This window comes from Hyperoodon ampullatus (genome assembly GCF_949752795.1).
Source record: "Hyperoodon ampullatus genome assembly, chromosome: 10".
Classification (NCBI taxonomy): domain Eukaryota; kingdom Metazoa; phylum Chordata; class Mammalia; order Artiodactyla; family Ziphiidae; genus Hyperoodon; species Hyperoodon ampullatus.
Window position 1 is genome coordinate 40,291,796 of NC_136923.1, and position 15,481 is coordinate 40,307,276.

General features: G+C 50.2%; 1 protein-coding gene across 5 annotated transcripts in view; it reads left to right on the plus strand.

Moving 5' to 3' along the window:
- The window catches only part of PFKFB4 (6-phosphofructo-2-kinase/fructose-2,6-biphosphatase 4), a gene marked incomplete at both ends in the record, with an annotated part of 38,118 nt that extends 25,045 nt beyond the window's left edge, over positions 1-13,073 (plus strand). For 4 of the 5 annotated variants that reach the window (XM_079713796.1, XM_079713794.1, XM_079713793.1 and 1 more), the window contains 5 exons: positions 8,159-8,263; positions 9,957-10,086; positions 10,192-10,254; positions 11,136-11,200; positions 13,014-13,073. In XM_079713796.1, coding sequence (XP_079569922.1) covers positions 8,159-8,263; positions 9,957-10,086; positions 10,192-10,254; positions 11,136-11,200; positions 13,014-13,073 — 423 coding nt within the window. The remainder of the gene's footprint in view (positions 1-8,158; positions 8,264-9,956; positions 10,087-10,191; positions 10,255-11,135; positions 11,201-13,013) is intronic. The other variant, XM_079713797.1, reaches the window with a different exon arrangement.
- Between the last annotated feature and the right edge of the window lie 2,408 nt (positions 13,074-15,481).

Sequence of the window (15,481 nt, forward strand, 5' to 3'; positions counted from 1 at the left end):
CATGCACAAAGGTCAACCTCCTGGGGCAGAGAGCAGGTGGAGAAGCAGAAGGATATGGAGGGGCAGATGAGAGGAAACAGCACAGACTTCCTTCTGTTTCAGCATTTAAAAGATGCTGTTCCATTGTTGTCTTCTTCTTTTTTTTTTTTTTTTTTTTTTGGCTGCACTGGGTCTTCATTGCGGTGCACAGACTCTTCGTTTCAGCATGCAGGCTCTTCTCTAGTTTCGGCGTGTGGGCTTCTCTTTTCAGCGTGCGGGCTTCTCTAGTTGTGGCGTGCGGGCTCTAGGGGGCACGGGCTCAGTAGTTGTGGTGTGTGGACTTCTCTCTAGTTGTGGTGCATGGGCTTAGTTGCCCCGTGGCATGTGGGATCTTCGTTCCCCAACAAGGGATCAAACCCTTGTCCCCTGCATTGGAAGGCAGATTCTTAACCACCGGACCACCATTGGACCACCTCTATTGTCTTCTGGGTCACACTGTTTTCTAGCAAGAAGTTTTCTGTCATTCTTATCTTCGTTTTGTATATAATGTATCTTCTTTTACTCTATTTTCTCTTTATTATTGATTTTAAGCAATTGGATTATGATGTGCTTTGGTATGTTTTACTTTATGTTTATCCTGCCTGGAGTTCATTGAGATTCTTGGATTTCTGGATTTCTAAATATGAGTTTGAAAAAAAATTTAAGATATCATTTCTTTAAATATATTTTCTGCTACCCTGTCTCTTACCCTGGACTCCAACTTCTTGTATGTTAGACCATTTGGTATAGTATATAGAACCTATGGGATAATCCCACAGGTCACTGAGCTTCTGTTCATTGTTTCTCAGTCTTTTGTTCTTTCCAAGTTTCTGTTTGGATAGTTTCTATTGCTATATCTTCAAGCTCACTTATCTTTACTGCTGTTTTTGTTAAACTTATCCAGCATCCAGTGAACTTTATATTTCAGGCGTTGTTTTTAAGCTCTAGGGGTTCAGTTTTGTTCTTTTTTGTGTCTTCTTTTCTTGTGATGCTCTGCAGTCCAGGAAGTGCCTGCAGTAAATTGCTGCAGTCGTAGGCTCCTTGTGTCCCTTCTGGAGGATCACAACCCTGCTCTGCCTGTTGTCTAGTGTCTACAAACAATTGTTGCATACATTTTGTCCAGTTTTTTTTAATTGTTTGTGTTGGGCTGAGAGCAAATCTGGTACCAGTTACTCCACTGTGGCTCAGCCTTCATTTTGGAAGGTTCCTATTTCAATATAAAACACTTTTTGCATGGATTTATACTTTGACTAATTTGAATATTATCATCCTTGGTTTTCTTTTTCCAATTTTTTTTTTGGTAAAATGCACATAACGTAATACTTATCATCTTAACAACAATTTTTTTTTTTTTTTTTTTTTTTTTTTTTGTGGTACACGGGCCTCTCACTCTTGTGGCCTCTCCCGTTGCGGAGCACAGGCTCCGGACGCGCAGGCTCAGCGGCCATGGCTCACGGGCCCAGCTGCTCCGCGGCATGTGAGATCTTCCCGGACTGGGGCACGAACCCGTGTCCCCTGCATCGGCAGGCGGACTCTCAACCACTGCGCCACCAGGGAAGCCTTAATAACAATTTTTACGTGCACAGTTCAGTGGTATTAAATACATTCATAATGTACAGTCATCACCACCATCCATCTCCAGAACTCTTTTTTTTTAATAGTTTTATTTTTGTAACCATGTTAATAAATTTATTTACTTTTTAAATATTGATTTATTTATTTAGGTTGCACCGGGTCTTAGTTGCGGCATGTGGGATCTTTGTTGCGGCATGCAGGATCTTTAGTTGCGGCATGCGCACTCTTACTTGTGGCATGCGGATTTATTTATTTACTTACTTTAGTTTTGGCTGTGTGGGGTCTTAGCTGTGGCACGTGGGATCTTCATTACATCATGCATGCGGGATCTAGTTCCCTGACCAGGGATTGAACCTGGGCCCCCTGCATTGGGAGTGTGGAGTCTTACCCACTGGACCACCAGGGAAGTCCCCATCTCCAGAACTCTTTTCCCCTTATAAAATGGAAACTCTATACCCATTAAACAATAACCCCCATTTCTCCTTCCCACCCAGCCTCTGACAACTACCATTTTACTTTCTGTCTCTTTGATTCTGTCTGTATGATTTTTCTGTCTCTAAGTATGTCACATAAGTGGAATCATATAGTATTTGTCTTTTTGTGACTGGCTTATTTCACTTATCATAATGTCCTCAAGATCCATCCATGTTGTAGCATATGTCAGAATCACATTTTTAAGCTTGAATATGGTTCCATTGTATGTATATACCACATTTTGCTTATCCATTCATTTATCTATAGACATTTGGGTTGCTTCCACCTTTTAGCTATTGTGCATCGGGCTGCTATGAACATGGGTATATAAATATCTCTTTGAGACACTGCTTTCATTTCTTTTTGGTACGTATGTAGAAGTGGAATTGTTGGATCATATGGTAATTCTATTTTTATTTTTTTGAGGAACCGCTGTACTTTTTTCCATAGCAACTGCACCATTATACTTTCCTACCAACAGTGCATGAGTGTTCTGATTTCTCCACATCTCTGCCAACACTTGTTATTTTTCTCTTTTTTTTTTTTTTTACAGTAGCCATTCTAATGAGTGTGAGGTGGTATCTCACTTTGGTTTTAATTTGCCATCCTTGCTTTTTGTCCATTTTTTTTTATTATGCCTACTCCCTTTTTTTTTGTTTGTTTGTTTTTTTTTTTTGCGTGGGCCTCTCACCACTGTGGCCCCTCCCGTTGCGGAGCACAGGCTCCGGACGCGCAGGCCCAGCGGCCATGGCTCACGGGCCCAGCAGCTCCACGGCACGTGGGATCCTCCCGGACCGGGGCACGAACCCGCGTCCCCTGCATCGGCAGGCGGACTCTCAACCACTGCGCCACCAGGGAAGCCCTCCCTTTTATTTTTAACCTTTTTCTGTCATTTCTTTAGATGAAAGGAACATATCTTTGGTTTATTTTTTGGCCTGAGAGCTTTTTTCATTTAGGAATCTAAACCCATTCATATTTATTATTACAATCGCTATCTTTGTCCTTTTTTTTCCCCAGTACCTTGCAGATTTCTCTTCATCTCATTTTTTTTTTTCTGTATAAACATCATCTTTTCTGTGATTTGGAAGGCAAGCAGTGTTTTTATTCCAGTAGTCATTACCTTACAGCTTTTCAAAAACATTCTTAAGCAGAATGCTTGTAAATAAAGGAATAACTAAAATATACTTATCAAAATTAGTAACAGGAAAATAATTCTTGACTCTGTTGGGAATTATGAGGATGTGTTATTTCCATTTGTTTCCTTTCTGCCCTTTTTTTTTTTTTTTACTGTAATTGGGCAGAGTATAGCATCATGGTTTTTTTTTTTTATCTGTTGTAGCTCTTCTTTAGAATTGATGAACTCTTTCAAAAGAGTAAGCAATTTCTGTGACCCATTTTATAGCTCATTTAACCCATTTTGTGGGCTTTCATCAGCTGTGACTGGTGGAAGTTACAGGAGGCTTCCAGCCCTGATTTCTTTCTCGTGCAAATAGCAGCTCCCTGACGCAGGTTAGGGGTCTGGTGTCTGCCTTCCAAGGGCATGGATATAGCTGTTGCATTTGGGTTCTCAGAGAAGCCTTGGCAGCCGGATCTTTTTTTTCTTTGAGGTTAATCTGATTATTTTCCTAGATACACTGGATTCCCTTCTTTATCTTTAGTTTAGAAACTATTCTAGTATCTATGATCTGTTAGTCATCTTTCCATGTTTATCTTTGTTCTTTCCTCTGTTCTGGTAAACAGCCTTGGGCTAGTCTTCTATTTTAACATTGTGATTTTTTTCTTAGCCCAATCCACAATTTACTGTCTTATTTTTCCTTTTTTAAAAACAGCAGCTTTATCGAGGTATGATTCACATGATACAGTTCACCTATTTAGATTGTACAATTCAGTCGTTTTTAGTATATTCACAGAGTTATGCAACCATCACCACAATCAACTTTAGAACATTTTTGTTGTTCCAAAAAGCAACCCTGTACCCATAGCCCCATTTCCTTCCAGTCCTTCCCCCCAGCCCTAGGCTACCACCAATCTGTTTTCTGTCTCTATAGATTGGCCTATTCTGGACATTTCATTCCTCCTGTGGTAGAATGTATCAGTATTTTGTTCCTGTATATTGCCGAATAATATCCCCTTGTATGGATATACCACATGTTATTTATCCATTCACCAGTCGATGGGCATTTGGGTAGTTGCCATTTTTTGGCTTTAGGAATGATGTTGCTCTGAACGTACAAGTTTTTGTGTGGACATGTTTTCATTTCTTTTGGGTAGATAGCCAGGAGTGGAATTGCTGGGTCATATGTTAACTCTACGTTTTTTTGTTTGTTTTATTTTTTTATTTTGGCTGTGCTGTGTGACCTGTGGGATCTTAGCTCCCTGACCAGGGATTGAACCCAGGCCCTTGGCAGTGAAAGCACAGAGTCCCAACCACTGGGACGCCAGGGAGTCCCCCATGTTATCTCCGTTTAAGCTTGTTAGAAACTGCCAGGCTGTTTTCCAAAGTGGCCGCACCATTTTACATTCCCACCAGCAGTGTATGAGGGTTCTGATTTCTCTGCATCCTCCTTATCACTTGTCATTATCTGCTTTTTTTTTTTTTTTGCGGGTACGCGGGCCTCTCACTGTTGTGGCCTCTCCCGTTGTGGAGCACAGGCTCCGGACGCGCAGGCTCAGCGGCCATGGCTCACGGGCCCAGCCACTCCACGGCATGTGGGATCTTCCCAGACCGGGGCACGAACCCATGTCCCCTGCATCGGCAGGCGTACTCTCAATCACTGTGCCACCAGGGAAGCCCCTATCTGCCTTTTTTGTTATAGCTGCCCACACTAGAACACAGTTCAGCCAAGTTCTCTGCTGCTTTATGATAAAGATTGCCTTTTCTCTCTCTCTCTCTTTTTTTTTGGCCGCACCACACAGTTTGCGTGATCTTAGTTCCCTGACCAAGGGTTGAACCTGGGGCCACGGCAGTGAAAGCACGGAGTCCTAACCACTGGACCTCCAGAGGAGTCCCTAAACATTCATATTTCTAGCAACATTCTGTTCATGATAATATACGTATTCTCTAAGGCAAGAGAGGCTTTCTCTACTGTCCTTCACTTCCTTCTGAGCCATCACCCTAATCACTTTTTTTTTGGCCACACTGTGGCTTGTGGAATCTTAGTTCCCCGACCAGGGATTGAACCCGGGCTCTCAGCAGTGAAAGCATGGGGTTCTAACCACTGGACAGCCAGGGAATCTCCCTAATCTTTTTTGTTTTTAATTAATTAATTTATTTTTGGCTGCGTTGGGTCTCTGTTGCTGCGCACAGGCTTTCCTCTAGTCGCGACAAGCGGGAGCTACTCCTCATTGTGGTGTGTGGCGTTCTCATTGTGGTGGCTTCTCTTGTGGTGGAGCATGGGCTCTAGGCACACGTGGGCTTCAGTAGCTGTGGCACACGGGCTTAGTTGCTCTGTGGCATGTGAGATCTTCCTGGACCAGGGCTTGAACCCGTGTCCCCTGCATTGGCAGGTGGATTCCTAACCACTGTGCCACCAGGGAAGTCCCCCCCAATCACTTTTATTTTATAAATTTATTTATTTATATTTTGGCTGTGTTGCTGCGCACAGGCTTTCTCTAGTTGCGGAGAGTGGGGGCCGCTCTTCGTTGCAGCACGTGGGCTTCTCACTGCAGTGGCCTCTCCCATTGCGGAGCACAGGCTCCAGGCACACGGGCTCAGCAGTTGCGGCACGTGGGCTCAGTAGTTGTGGCTCATGGACTCCAGAGCGCAGGCTCAGTACTTGTGGCGCACGGGCTTAGCTGCTCCACGGCATGTGGGATCCTCCCGGAGAGGGCTCGAACCCGTGTCCCCTGCATTGGCAGGAGGACTCTCAACCCCTGCGCCACCAGGGAAGCCCCTGCCCCCAATCCCTTTTAATGCCCATATTTTTAGCAGGTTCCTGGTGGCTGCCAACATTCCTTGGCTTATAAGTGCATCACTGTAATCCCTGTCTCCCTCATTACATGGGCTTCTTCCCTGTGTTTGTCTCTCTATGTCTTTACGTGGCCTTCTTAAAAGGGCATCAGTCATTGGACCTCATCTACTTGATTATATCTGCAAAGACTATTTCCACATAAGGTCACATTCACAGTTCCCAGGGGTTAGGACTTCAGCGTATCTTTTGGGGGGAAGTATTCAACTCACAACAGGTAGTTTGTGTCTTTGTAGGAATTTTCCTATTTCACCTAAGTTGTCTTATTTGTTGGCATATAACTGTGCATAGTATTCCCTTATAATCTTTTTTATTTCTGTAAGCTTTGTAGTAATATCCCCCTTTCACTCCTGGTTTAATAATTAGAGCTTTCCTTTTTCCTGTCACTCTAGCAAAAGTTTTGTGAATTCTGTTGATCTTTTCAAAGAACCAACTTTTGATTTCGTTGCTTTTTTCTATTTAATGAATTTGTGTTCTAATTTGTATTATTTCCTTACTTCTGCTTGCTTTGGGTTTAATTTGTTCTTTTTCCAGTAACTTTTTTTTTTTAATAAATTTACTTATTTATTTATGGCTGCATTAGGTCTTCGTTGCTGTGCGCAGGCTTTCTCTAGTTGCAGTGAGCAGGGGCTACTCTTCATTGCAGTGCGTGGGCTTCTCACTGTGGTGGCTTCTCTTGTTGTGGAGTGCAAGCTCTAGGCACACAGGCTTCAGTAGTTGTGGCACGTGGGCTCAGTAGTTTTGGCATGCAGGCTTAGTTGCTCCGCGGCATGTGGGATCTTCCTGGACCAGGGATTGAACCCTTGTCCCCTACATTGGCAGGCGGATTCTTAACCACTGTGCCACCAGGGAAGTCCCTCCAATATCTTAAGGTAGAAGATTAGATTAGTGATTTGAGATCTTTTTTTTTTGATATAGGCATTTATAGGTTTACATTTTCCTCATCATCTTTCCTTTTTAATAGACAACTTTGCCCCCAAGGCTTTGTCTAGGAAAAAAACCCCGAGGACAAAGGTAGAAACCAGCAGCTTTTTATTTTTTATTTTATTTTATTTTTTATTTTTCAGAATAATTTGTTTATTGTGTGTGTTATGAATTGTAGTGTCACAGTTTGTTCTCCCGACCCCCACTTTATAGTTTCTCACATCTTTTTTTTGAATTTTATTTTATTTATTTTTTTATACAGCAGGTCCTTATTAGTCATCAATTTTATACACATCAGTGTATACATATCAATCCCAATCACCCAATTCATCACACCACCACCACCACCACCCCGCTGCTTTCCCCCCTTGGTGTCCATATGTTTGTTCTCTACATCTGTGTCTCAATTTCTGCCCTGCAAACCGGTTCATCTGTACCATTTTCTAGGTTCCACATATATGCGTTAATATACGATATTTGTTTTTCTCTTTCTGACTTACTTCACTCTGTATGACAGTCTCTGGGTCCATCCACGTCTCTACAAATGACCCAATTTCATTCCTTTTTATGGCTGAGTAATATTCCATTGTATATATATGTACCACATCTTCTTTATCCATTCATCTGTCGATGGGCATTTCGGTTGCTTCCGTGACCAGGGTATTGTAAATAGACCAGCAGCTTTTTATTACGGGCGTTTTATTGCTTCCTCTCTGGGCACCTCCTGTGTGCTGGTTCTTGGCTTGAGCCTTGGAAGGACTGATACTGGTCAGTCCACACATTTTCCTGGGCTCTTCTGTTTTGTTTAAAATGGAATTTGTATACGATACTCTATGCTGTGCGTGTGTATATATCCTGAATGACACAAGGGAAATCTTACTTTATAGCCCGTACAATAATCCATACTCTGCTGTAGTATTTCCATAGCACAGAAGACAAAAAGACACATTAGAAAAGACACATAGTTAACATTTCTGTGTTTATTTTTATGGCATAAACTGAATGGATGGACGATGGGTGGGTGGAAAAGACGTGTGATAGCTTTTTCCAAATGTGAGGCTGCCCCTGCTTAGTGTTCCCAGGGTGCCTGCTCTTCCCAGCTGGGAGAGGCCCTGTGGTCCAGGAAATGCCCTCCCCCTGACACAGGGCTGATCCCTGGGCCTGGTGTGGGTGGTGTGATGACTGCAGTGTCTCCCTAGGGCGTCTGTGAGGAAATGACCTACGAGGAAATTCAGGATCATTATCCACTGGAATTTGCCCTGCGAGACCAGGACAAGTACCGGTACCGGTACCCCAAGGGGGAGGTAGGTGGGATATGGGGGCTTAGTCCCAGCCACCTGCTGCCTGCCTGGGAGGACCGCCTGTGACTGAGGGCCCCAAGGGGCTCTGCAGAGGCTCCGTGGGCAGCAGGAGGGGCCTGGCCTCAGGCAGCCTGGGTGTGTGTGTCACCTCCACCACTTCTCAGCTGTGGCCCAGGCTGCAGGCGCCTCCTTGGGTGGTGGGTGAGCAGTGCTGCCCAGGAATCCCAACCCTGAGGCCTACTGGAGCCCTGTTTCCCATCACTCCCATCTTTACTTTCCCCATCCCTGGGAGTGTCATAGGGTGACCCCAACCTCCCTGCAGCTCCAGACACCACCCCTAGCCCTGAATCCAGACCTAGGGATTCATTTTCCCCAGGTGAGTCGTGACTACCATAAGCTACCTGCACTGTCACCTCCCCTCAGACTGGCTCTTGCCTCAGGCCAGGCTCCAGGTAGAAACAGTGTCACCTTTTTTTTTTTTCCGCGGTACGTGGGCCTCTCACTGTTGTGGCCTCTCCTGTTGTAGAGCACAGGCTCCGGACACGCAGGCTCAGCGGCCATGGCTCACAGGCCCAGCCGCTCCGCGACATGTGGGATCCTCCTGGACTGGGGCATGAACCCGTGCCCCCTGCATCGGCAGGTGGACTCTCGACCACTGCGCCACCAGGGAAGCCCCCAGTGTCACCTTTGACTCATGTATCTCCCACTTCTAGGACGTGACCTGGGGCAGTGGCCAAATAAAAATACCTCCCACAGACACACAGGTTTGCATACACACATACACGTACACATGTAGAAACCCCCCGCCCAAATGCCAGGCTCACAGGTGCCTATGCTGTGCTGTCCTCGGGAGTAGGACAGCTTCGGGTAGCATTGATTTCCCCACATCATACTGTGAGGGAGAGCCCAGATTTAGAACCAAACCAGATAACAGTAAAAAGAAACAAAGCAGCTGGCTGCTCAAACTTGAGAATAGAGGGGGGAAATTGGTAGGGAAGTTAGTTGCCAAAAGGAGCAATCTAGGATTTCCCCAGAAATACCAGGGGCTGGCACAAGTCATGTTGTTATTACTCCCAATCAAATCATGGGGCAAACTCAGCTCCAAGCTTGAGGCCTTTTTTTTTCTGAAGGACGGCTCACTGTGTGCAAACAGGGGTGAACCCCCAGGGCTGGGTCTCCCAGTGAAAAGCTCTAGACCTGCCAGTCACCGGGGTTGGTCCAAGGGCTCCCTCACGGCACCCAGGGGAGGTACAGGGCAGGCAGACCGTGAGGGTCCTTCCTGGGAGCTCAGGCATTCTGACAGGTTGTACTCTGGGAAGTTTGGTAGGTTTTTGCTTCCCCTCCCCACAAGCCTCGTTCTGTGTACTCCACGTGCGGTGGGGAGGAAGGGAGCCGTGTCTTCTCCACCTGTCGTCAGTTGCCAGCATGTGAATTCCAGTAGCTGAGGGTTCAGCAAAGGACCCCAGGATGGGCATGGAGGTGGCCCCTTGGACGCAGCCTAAGCCCCAGCCCTGCCCTCTCGGTCCTACTGGGACCTGGCCCTGGGATAGGGGAGGTGATCCCTTTGTCAGACTGCCAGCCCTCACCAACCTCCCAGAATGGTGAGGAGTTCAGGAGAAGGTAGCCCACTACCCAGAACATCTCCATCCCTACCCCCGGAGCTGGGTTGAGGGACGCTTCCCACTTGCCCTTGCAGTCCTATGAGGACCTGGTCCAGCGACTTGAGCCTGTCATCATGGAGCTGGAGCGGCAAGAGAACGTGCTGGTCATCTGCCACCAGGCTGTGATGCGCTGCCTCCTGGCCTACTTCCTTGACAAGGCGGCAGGTGCGGACGCTGCCCCTGGGGAGGTGGGATGTGTGTGTGAGAGAGATTGAAGGGGACTGTCACCTGGGCATCCCTGGTGCCAGCCCTCTCCGTCTGTGTCCACAGAACAGCTGCCTTACCTCAAGTGTCCGCTGCACACGGTCCTGAAGCTGACCCCTGTGGCTTATGGTAAAGAAGCTTCCCGCATGCTGACCTGGTTGCCAGACTGGCTGTCTGCAGGGTTCCGTGGTTTTCTGCAAACCCCTCCCTTGAAAATTTCATTAGAGGCTCATTCCTCCTCCTTCCACCCCACCACCTTTCCCAATTTGCTTTTTAATTTTTTTTGTTTTAATTCCTGTGGCCACAGGAAGCCTCCCCAATGATCCTTCCTTAACCATCACCCACCCACATGAGGGGCTTTTCTACTGGTTTCTCCAAAATCCCCCAGAAAGCCCCAAGGCCCCCAGGACCCGGACCTGAAAATATGCGCCTCTGCCTTGGGCTCTGCCAGCAGAGGCCTCACGCAACTTCCTAACCTCCTGGGTCCCTACTCCTCCCCTTCAACACTGGTCGAGGCACTCTCACATGGTTGTGCCCTCGGGACAATGACTGTAAAGCTCAGTGGCAGCTGAAGTCATCCCAGTGCATGTTAATCGCCTCGTCCCCCTTTTCACTGAGCGCCTGGCACCATGGTGATCCCACCTCAAGTGTGAGACAGGGCTGGGTGCGGGTCTGCTCAGCGTAGTGACCCCTCACGGAGCTAGGCTTGTTGCTTCTCAGACCGCCCTCAGCCCCCGAGGTGGGCCGCTCATCCTCACTGTGGCTCTGCCTGGTGCCCGGGCTCCTCGGTGAGCCTGCGCTGGGCAGTGGCCCAGAGGCTCGGGCCTGACACGCTGCCTAGTGCTTCCTCACGGGGCCTCCGGAGCTGCCTAAGGTGGGAGGACTGGAGTGAGGCTGAGGCGTCTGCTCAGCCCCACAGCACCAAAAGCCTCCTCCTGGGAGAAGCTTCTACCCCTGTAGCTCAGCTGCCTTTCAGGAGGGGGAATGGATTTGCATCTTCCCTTTGGCAGGTTGTAAAGTGGAGTCCATATTCCTGAATGTGGCGGCCGTGAACACGCACCGGGACAGGCCTCAGGTAGCAGCCGGGTCACTGCTGGGGTGGTGGGCACGTTCCTGGGGGTCCAGACACAGCAACCACCAGGGCCAGGCCCAGCTGGGGCACCTACTGAGTGAGCTAGAATTCTCTGTCAGGGTGACGCTGTGGCCAGAACAGAGGCTAGAGGCCTACAGCGGGCAGGCGCTTCCCTGTCCCACCAGCCCAGGCCTCATGAGCACCTGTCCAACTTGAGCACCTTTAAAAAGTAAAAATGAAAAATGTCCCACTTTGTTGCGGAAAGGGCCGTGCAGAGGCTGAGGGTGTCTCGGTGCTGCGTAGAGACCTGCCTGCGGAAGGACACGTCTCTGTTCTGTGTTCCCCCAGCGTTAAAGATAGAAGCTCCTTGAAGTGTTGTCCAGAAGCACTTCAGGCCCGTGTGGGATCCTTCTGCCATGTTGGTTTCCTCTCCCACTGAGGCCAAGAGCAGGACCGCCCCTCTGGGCCCCATTCCCAGAGTCTGTTGCACCAGGAAGGCTCCTGGGGCCTTAGTCATGCCTCTGCCATCCACAATGAGACGTGCTGGGCCTTGGGCCCCTGCCCAGGGTGCGGGCCTTGGGCCCTGCAGGCTGAGGTGTGTGGGCGTGTCCTCCTATTTCCTAAGGCTGCTTCCCCTCACCAGAACCAGTCATTGTGTAAACCTCTTCCCTGTTTGCCCTGAGAGTCCGATGCAGGCCCAGTCTGGCACACACAGGTCTCAGGGGAAGATGTCCCAAGAGGCCCCTCGTGCTGAGGAAAGCCCAGAAGGCGTTGGGTCCCCAGCACTGACGGGGTGATGGTGAAAGAGGCCCCTGGACCCAGCAAACATCAGGGGCTGGTGCCCCGGTCCATTTGCAGGAGACAACATGACCATGGGGTAGTTGGCAGGCACCCTGCCTGCCTCTGGGTAGGCGCTTCTGAGAGGCAAACTTCTGTTGGCCACAGGTTCTGGGATGATTCCTTTTAAGGTGGGCAGGATCTCCAGATCCTGGCCCATCCTTGGGGGCAGGTTGTGGTGAGAAAGGGGCCCTTGGGAAGCCTGCCGCCAGCGAGAATTGCACCTGCCCCTACAATTCCAGTGGCCAGCCCTGTGAACTCAGGAGTGTGGCCACAGGGGCCATGATTCCCTCCCTGCAGATCTGGGCTGTGGCCCAGGTCATTGGTGACCTGCTCCGTTGGACCACCAAGATCAGGGATCACATAGGATCACATAGTCTTGCAGAGTTGAGGGGAGTCTCTGACCCCCATCCCTTAGGCCTGAGATGCCCTGAACTCAGCCGGCTGTGGACAGAACTGGGCTCTGCAGCTGAGGCAGGGGAGGGGGGCTGTTCAGGAGGTGCAGGGGGCCCGGTGCCCCAGCTCTCAGGGGACAGACCAGGCTGCAGAACAGGAGGTGTCCACAGGCTGCTGGGGCCATATCTGACACCTGTCCACCGACACACCGACATAGCCGGGAGGAGGGCACCCTCAGGAGCTGGTCCCCTTCCCGGCCAGCTGTTTCTCCCCACCTGACCCAGACCTGAGGCAGGAGGCGGGGATGGCCTCACTCTGGGTAATGCCTGACCTGCCTGCAAGGAGCAAGCAGGAACTGGAGGTGTCCTTCATCCCCCACCTTTGTTCTGGTGTTTGTCACCCACCACGTGTCAAGAGGCTCTTGACCCCAGGCTCTTAGGAAAGGTCGGGGTCTAAGTCCTGTGGCCGGGGCCCCTTGGGGTGAGAATGTGAGTCCAGCGGCCATAGCGATGAGCAAAGCAGATAGTGGTGACTGTCTGTCCTTGGCAAAGGGTCAGTGTTCTGTGTGTTTAATTTTGTGCAGAATGTAGACATCTCTCGGCCTCCAGAGGAAGCCCTTGTCACGGTCCCTGCTCACCAGTGACCGTGTGTCGTCCACTGCGACCCCCGGGCAGGTGTTGATCTCTGCGGACGAGGTCATTCCAGGCCCTCTGGTCTGTGTGACAGTCACCACACAGGAACACCCTCAAAGCCATGCATGGCTGGTGGCACCCAGAATCGCAGTCCCAGCCCACCTGTTTCCTTGTTGACAGTGTCAGGGTTGTATGCGGTGCCCAACCTGCTGCTAAAAACCACTTGGCCTGACTGCATCTGCACCGGGCTGGTGAGAGGTTTCCCAGCCCCTGATCCTTCTGTTCTCTCTTACCGGCCGGGTGGGCTTTGTGAAGTGTGAAACCCAAAAATGTGAAATGGAAAGCACTTGCTGTGATGTTTCCACCCACTGAGGCCGAGCTGCCTGGGTAGACCTGGGGACCCCTGCCAGGGCTCTGCTGCCCTCTCTTTGGCCACTTCCTGAGCCAGAGGCAAGGTGTTCATGAGCTGCTGCTGCCTCAGTAAGCGGGAAAGAGCCATCCCCATCCTGCCTCGCCAGGAACTGAAGAGCTTCCGCCAAGGCAGCCACCTCTACTGGCCAGACCCTTGGGTCCGTGCGTCTGCATTTGTGGACGCTCAGGAAAGCAGTGTGTTCACTTCAGCACATGGGAATGCACAGAATCATGCAGGGAGCAGGGTGTTTGCGATTACCCCTTCCCAATTGTGCCTACACTGGAATACTCGTGGGAGCTGGTAGCCAAGGCCACCCCTCTCCAACTGCTCTCATGGTGCAACATGTAAAGAAAGACGTGAAGACGGGACAGTTGTATGAGTCGCCCTTCCCAGTGCTCGAGGGAGAGGCTGCCCTCCCATCTTCCTCTCCCGGCCATGCCCCTGGGCTACCTTGCCCGCTGCTGCCTGTGTCCACACAAGAGGGCACACTGGTGGCAGGGACCTGCATTTGCTGTGAAGGATTCGGAAAAGCTTGCATGGTCCCGCAAAGTCTGTCCTGGCGTTTGTCGACCTCTACCCACGGGACTAAGCACGGGAAAGCCCAGAGCTGGAGGCAGCCCCGGCCAGGGCAGGATTTTCCCAGCTTCTGATTCTTGTACACAGGAGCCTGATGAAAACGACCTCGGGAAGCCTGCCATCTGTCACGCCCCTGAGTTCTTTTGGGCCCAGGGAGTTGGGCTGGGCCGTGGGTTCTGGCTCCATTTTGTAGCTGGGAGAACAGGCTGGCCAGCAAGTTGTGAGGCTGGGTGAGGAAGTGTGTGGATTTGTAGTTGGATGCGCTGCTGTCCACAGATGGTGGTCCTTGGTGAAGTCAGGCCCCAGGATCCTGTGTCCCTGGCCCAGGCTGATGGTCTCTCGGCCTCGAGTGCCACAGCAGCTATGGACAGACGTGGGTGGAGAGATATCCAGGACAGAGCCGTGGCAGTACCCTCCTTCTGGACTTATCTCCTGTCGGAGCCCCAGGCCCCTTAGACCCAGGGCCAGAGGACCACGCTACTGCCTTTGGGATGTGGGGACTGCAGCCTTTGCTTCCATGTCCGCCAGAGTATTGGTGACTTTTGGTCATGTTCAGTTGTTGGCCATAGCAGGTCCCTTTGGTCAGCGGCATGTACATCTAGATGTCACCACCTCTCCAAGACCTCAGGCTGGCTGAGGTGAGACCAGCGAGGCCTTTTCTCTCTGTCCAGAGGGCAGCCAGGAGCTACTGGAGACGTGTCACAAGGACTGGGATGGGGCAGAGGGAAGTCTGGGATCCCAGCAGGGCTCACCCGGAGCCGGCTTTGCATGGGCAGCCGTCCACCTGGCTGGCTGCCCGGTTGTAGCCGGGACAGTTGATGTGCTCCTGTTGCAGACATGTTTCCTGCTCACCCTGGAATGGATGTTGTTGGATCTCGGCCACACGTCACACTGTGTCCAACATTCTTTGCAATAAATACTTTTTAAAAAAAGAACAATCTAAGGTTGTGTTGTGTGGCCAGCTCGCCACTGGTGAGGTTCTTTCCAGCGGCTCTGCAAACCCCTGTGCTGTGCTCCCTCCCAACAGGTCTGTATGGGCCCTTGGTCCAGCTCCCACCCCCATGACTACCCATCCCTGGAGCGGAAACTGTCTTGCCCTGGAGTGAGCCCTGGGCAGGGCCCGGGTTTTCTCTGGGTTGACCTAGGTTGCTGGGCCCTCACCACTGAGACAGAAGCAGACGTAGGGGGGGATCTGGGGTCCCTGGAAATGTGGGTCCCAAATACTGGCATCCCTGGAGAGGGGAACCAGAGGCTGGGTCGAGGATGGAGGGCCTGCATAAGGCTGTGGGTGGAGTGTGCTGGCTGATTCTCTGCTGTTCTTTGTCACTTCTGGCGTGGGGAAGATGGTGACAAGAGGTACCCTTTCCTATGTCTTAGAATTTTTTTTTTCCTTTTGCATTAAAAAAAAATTTATTGAGGGCCTCCCTGGTG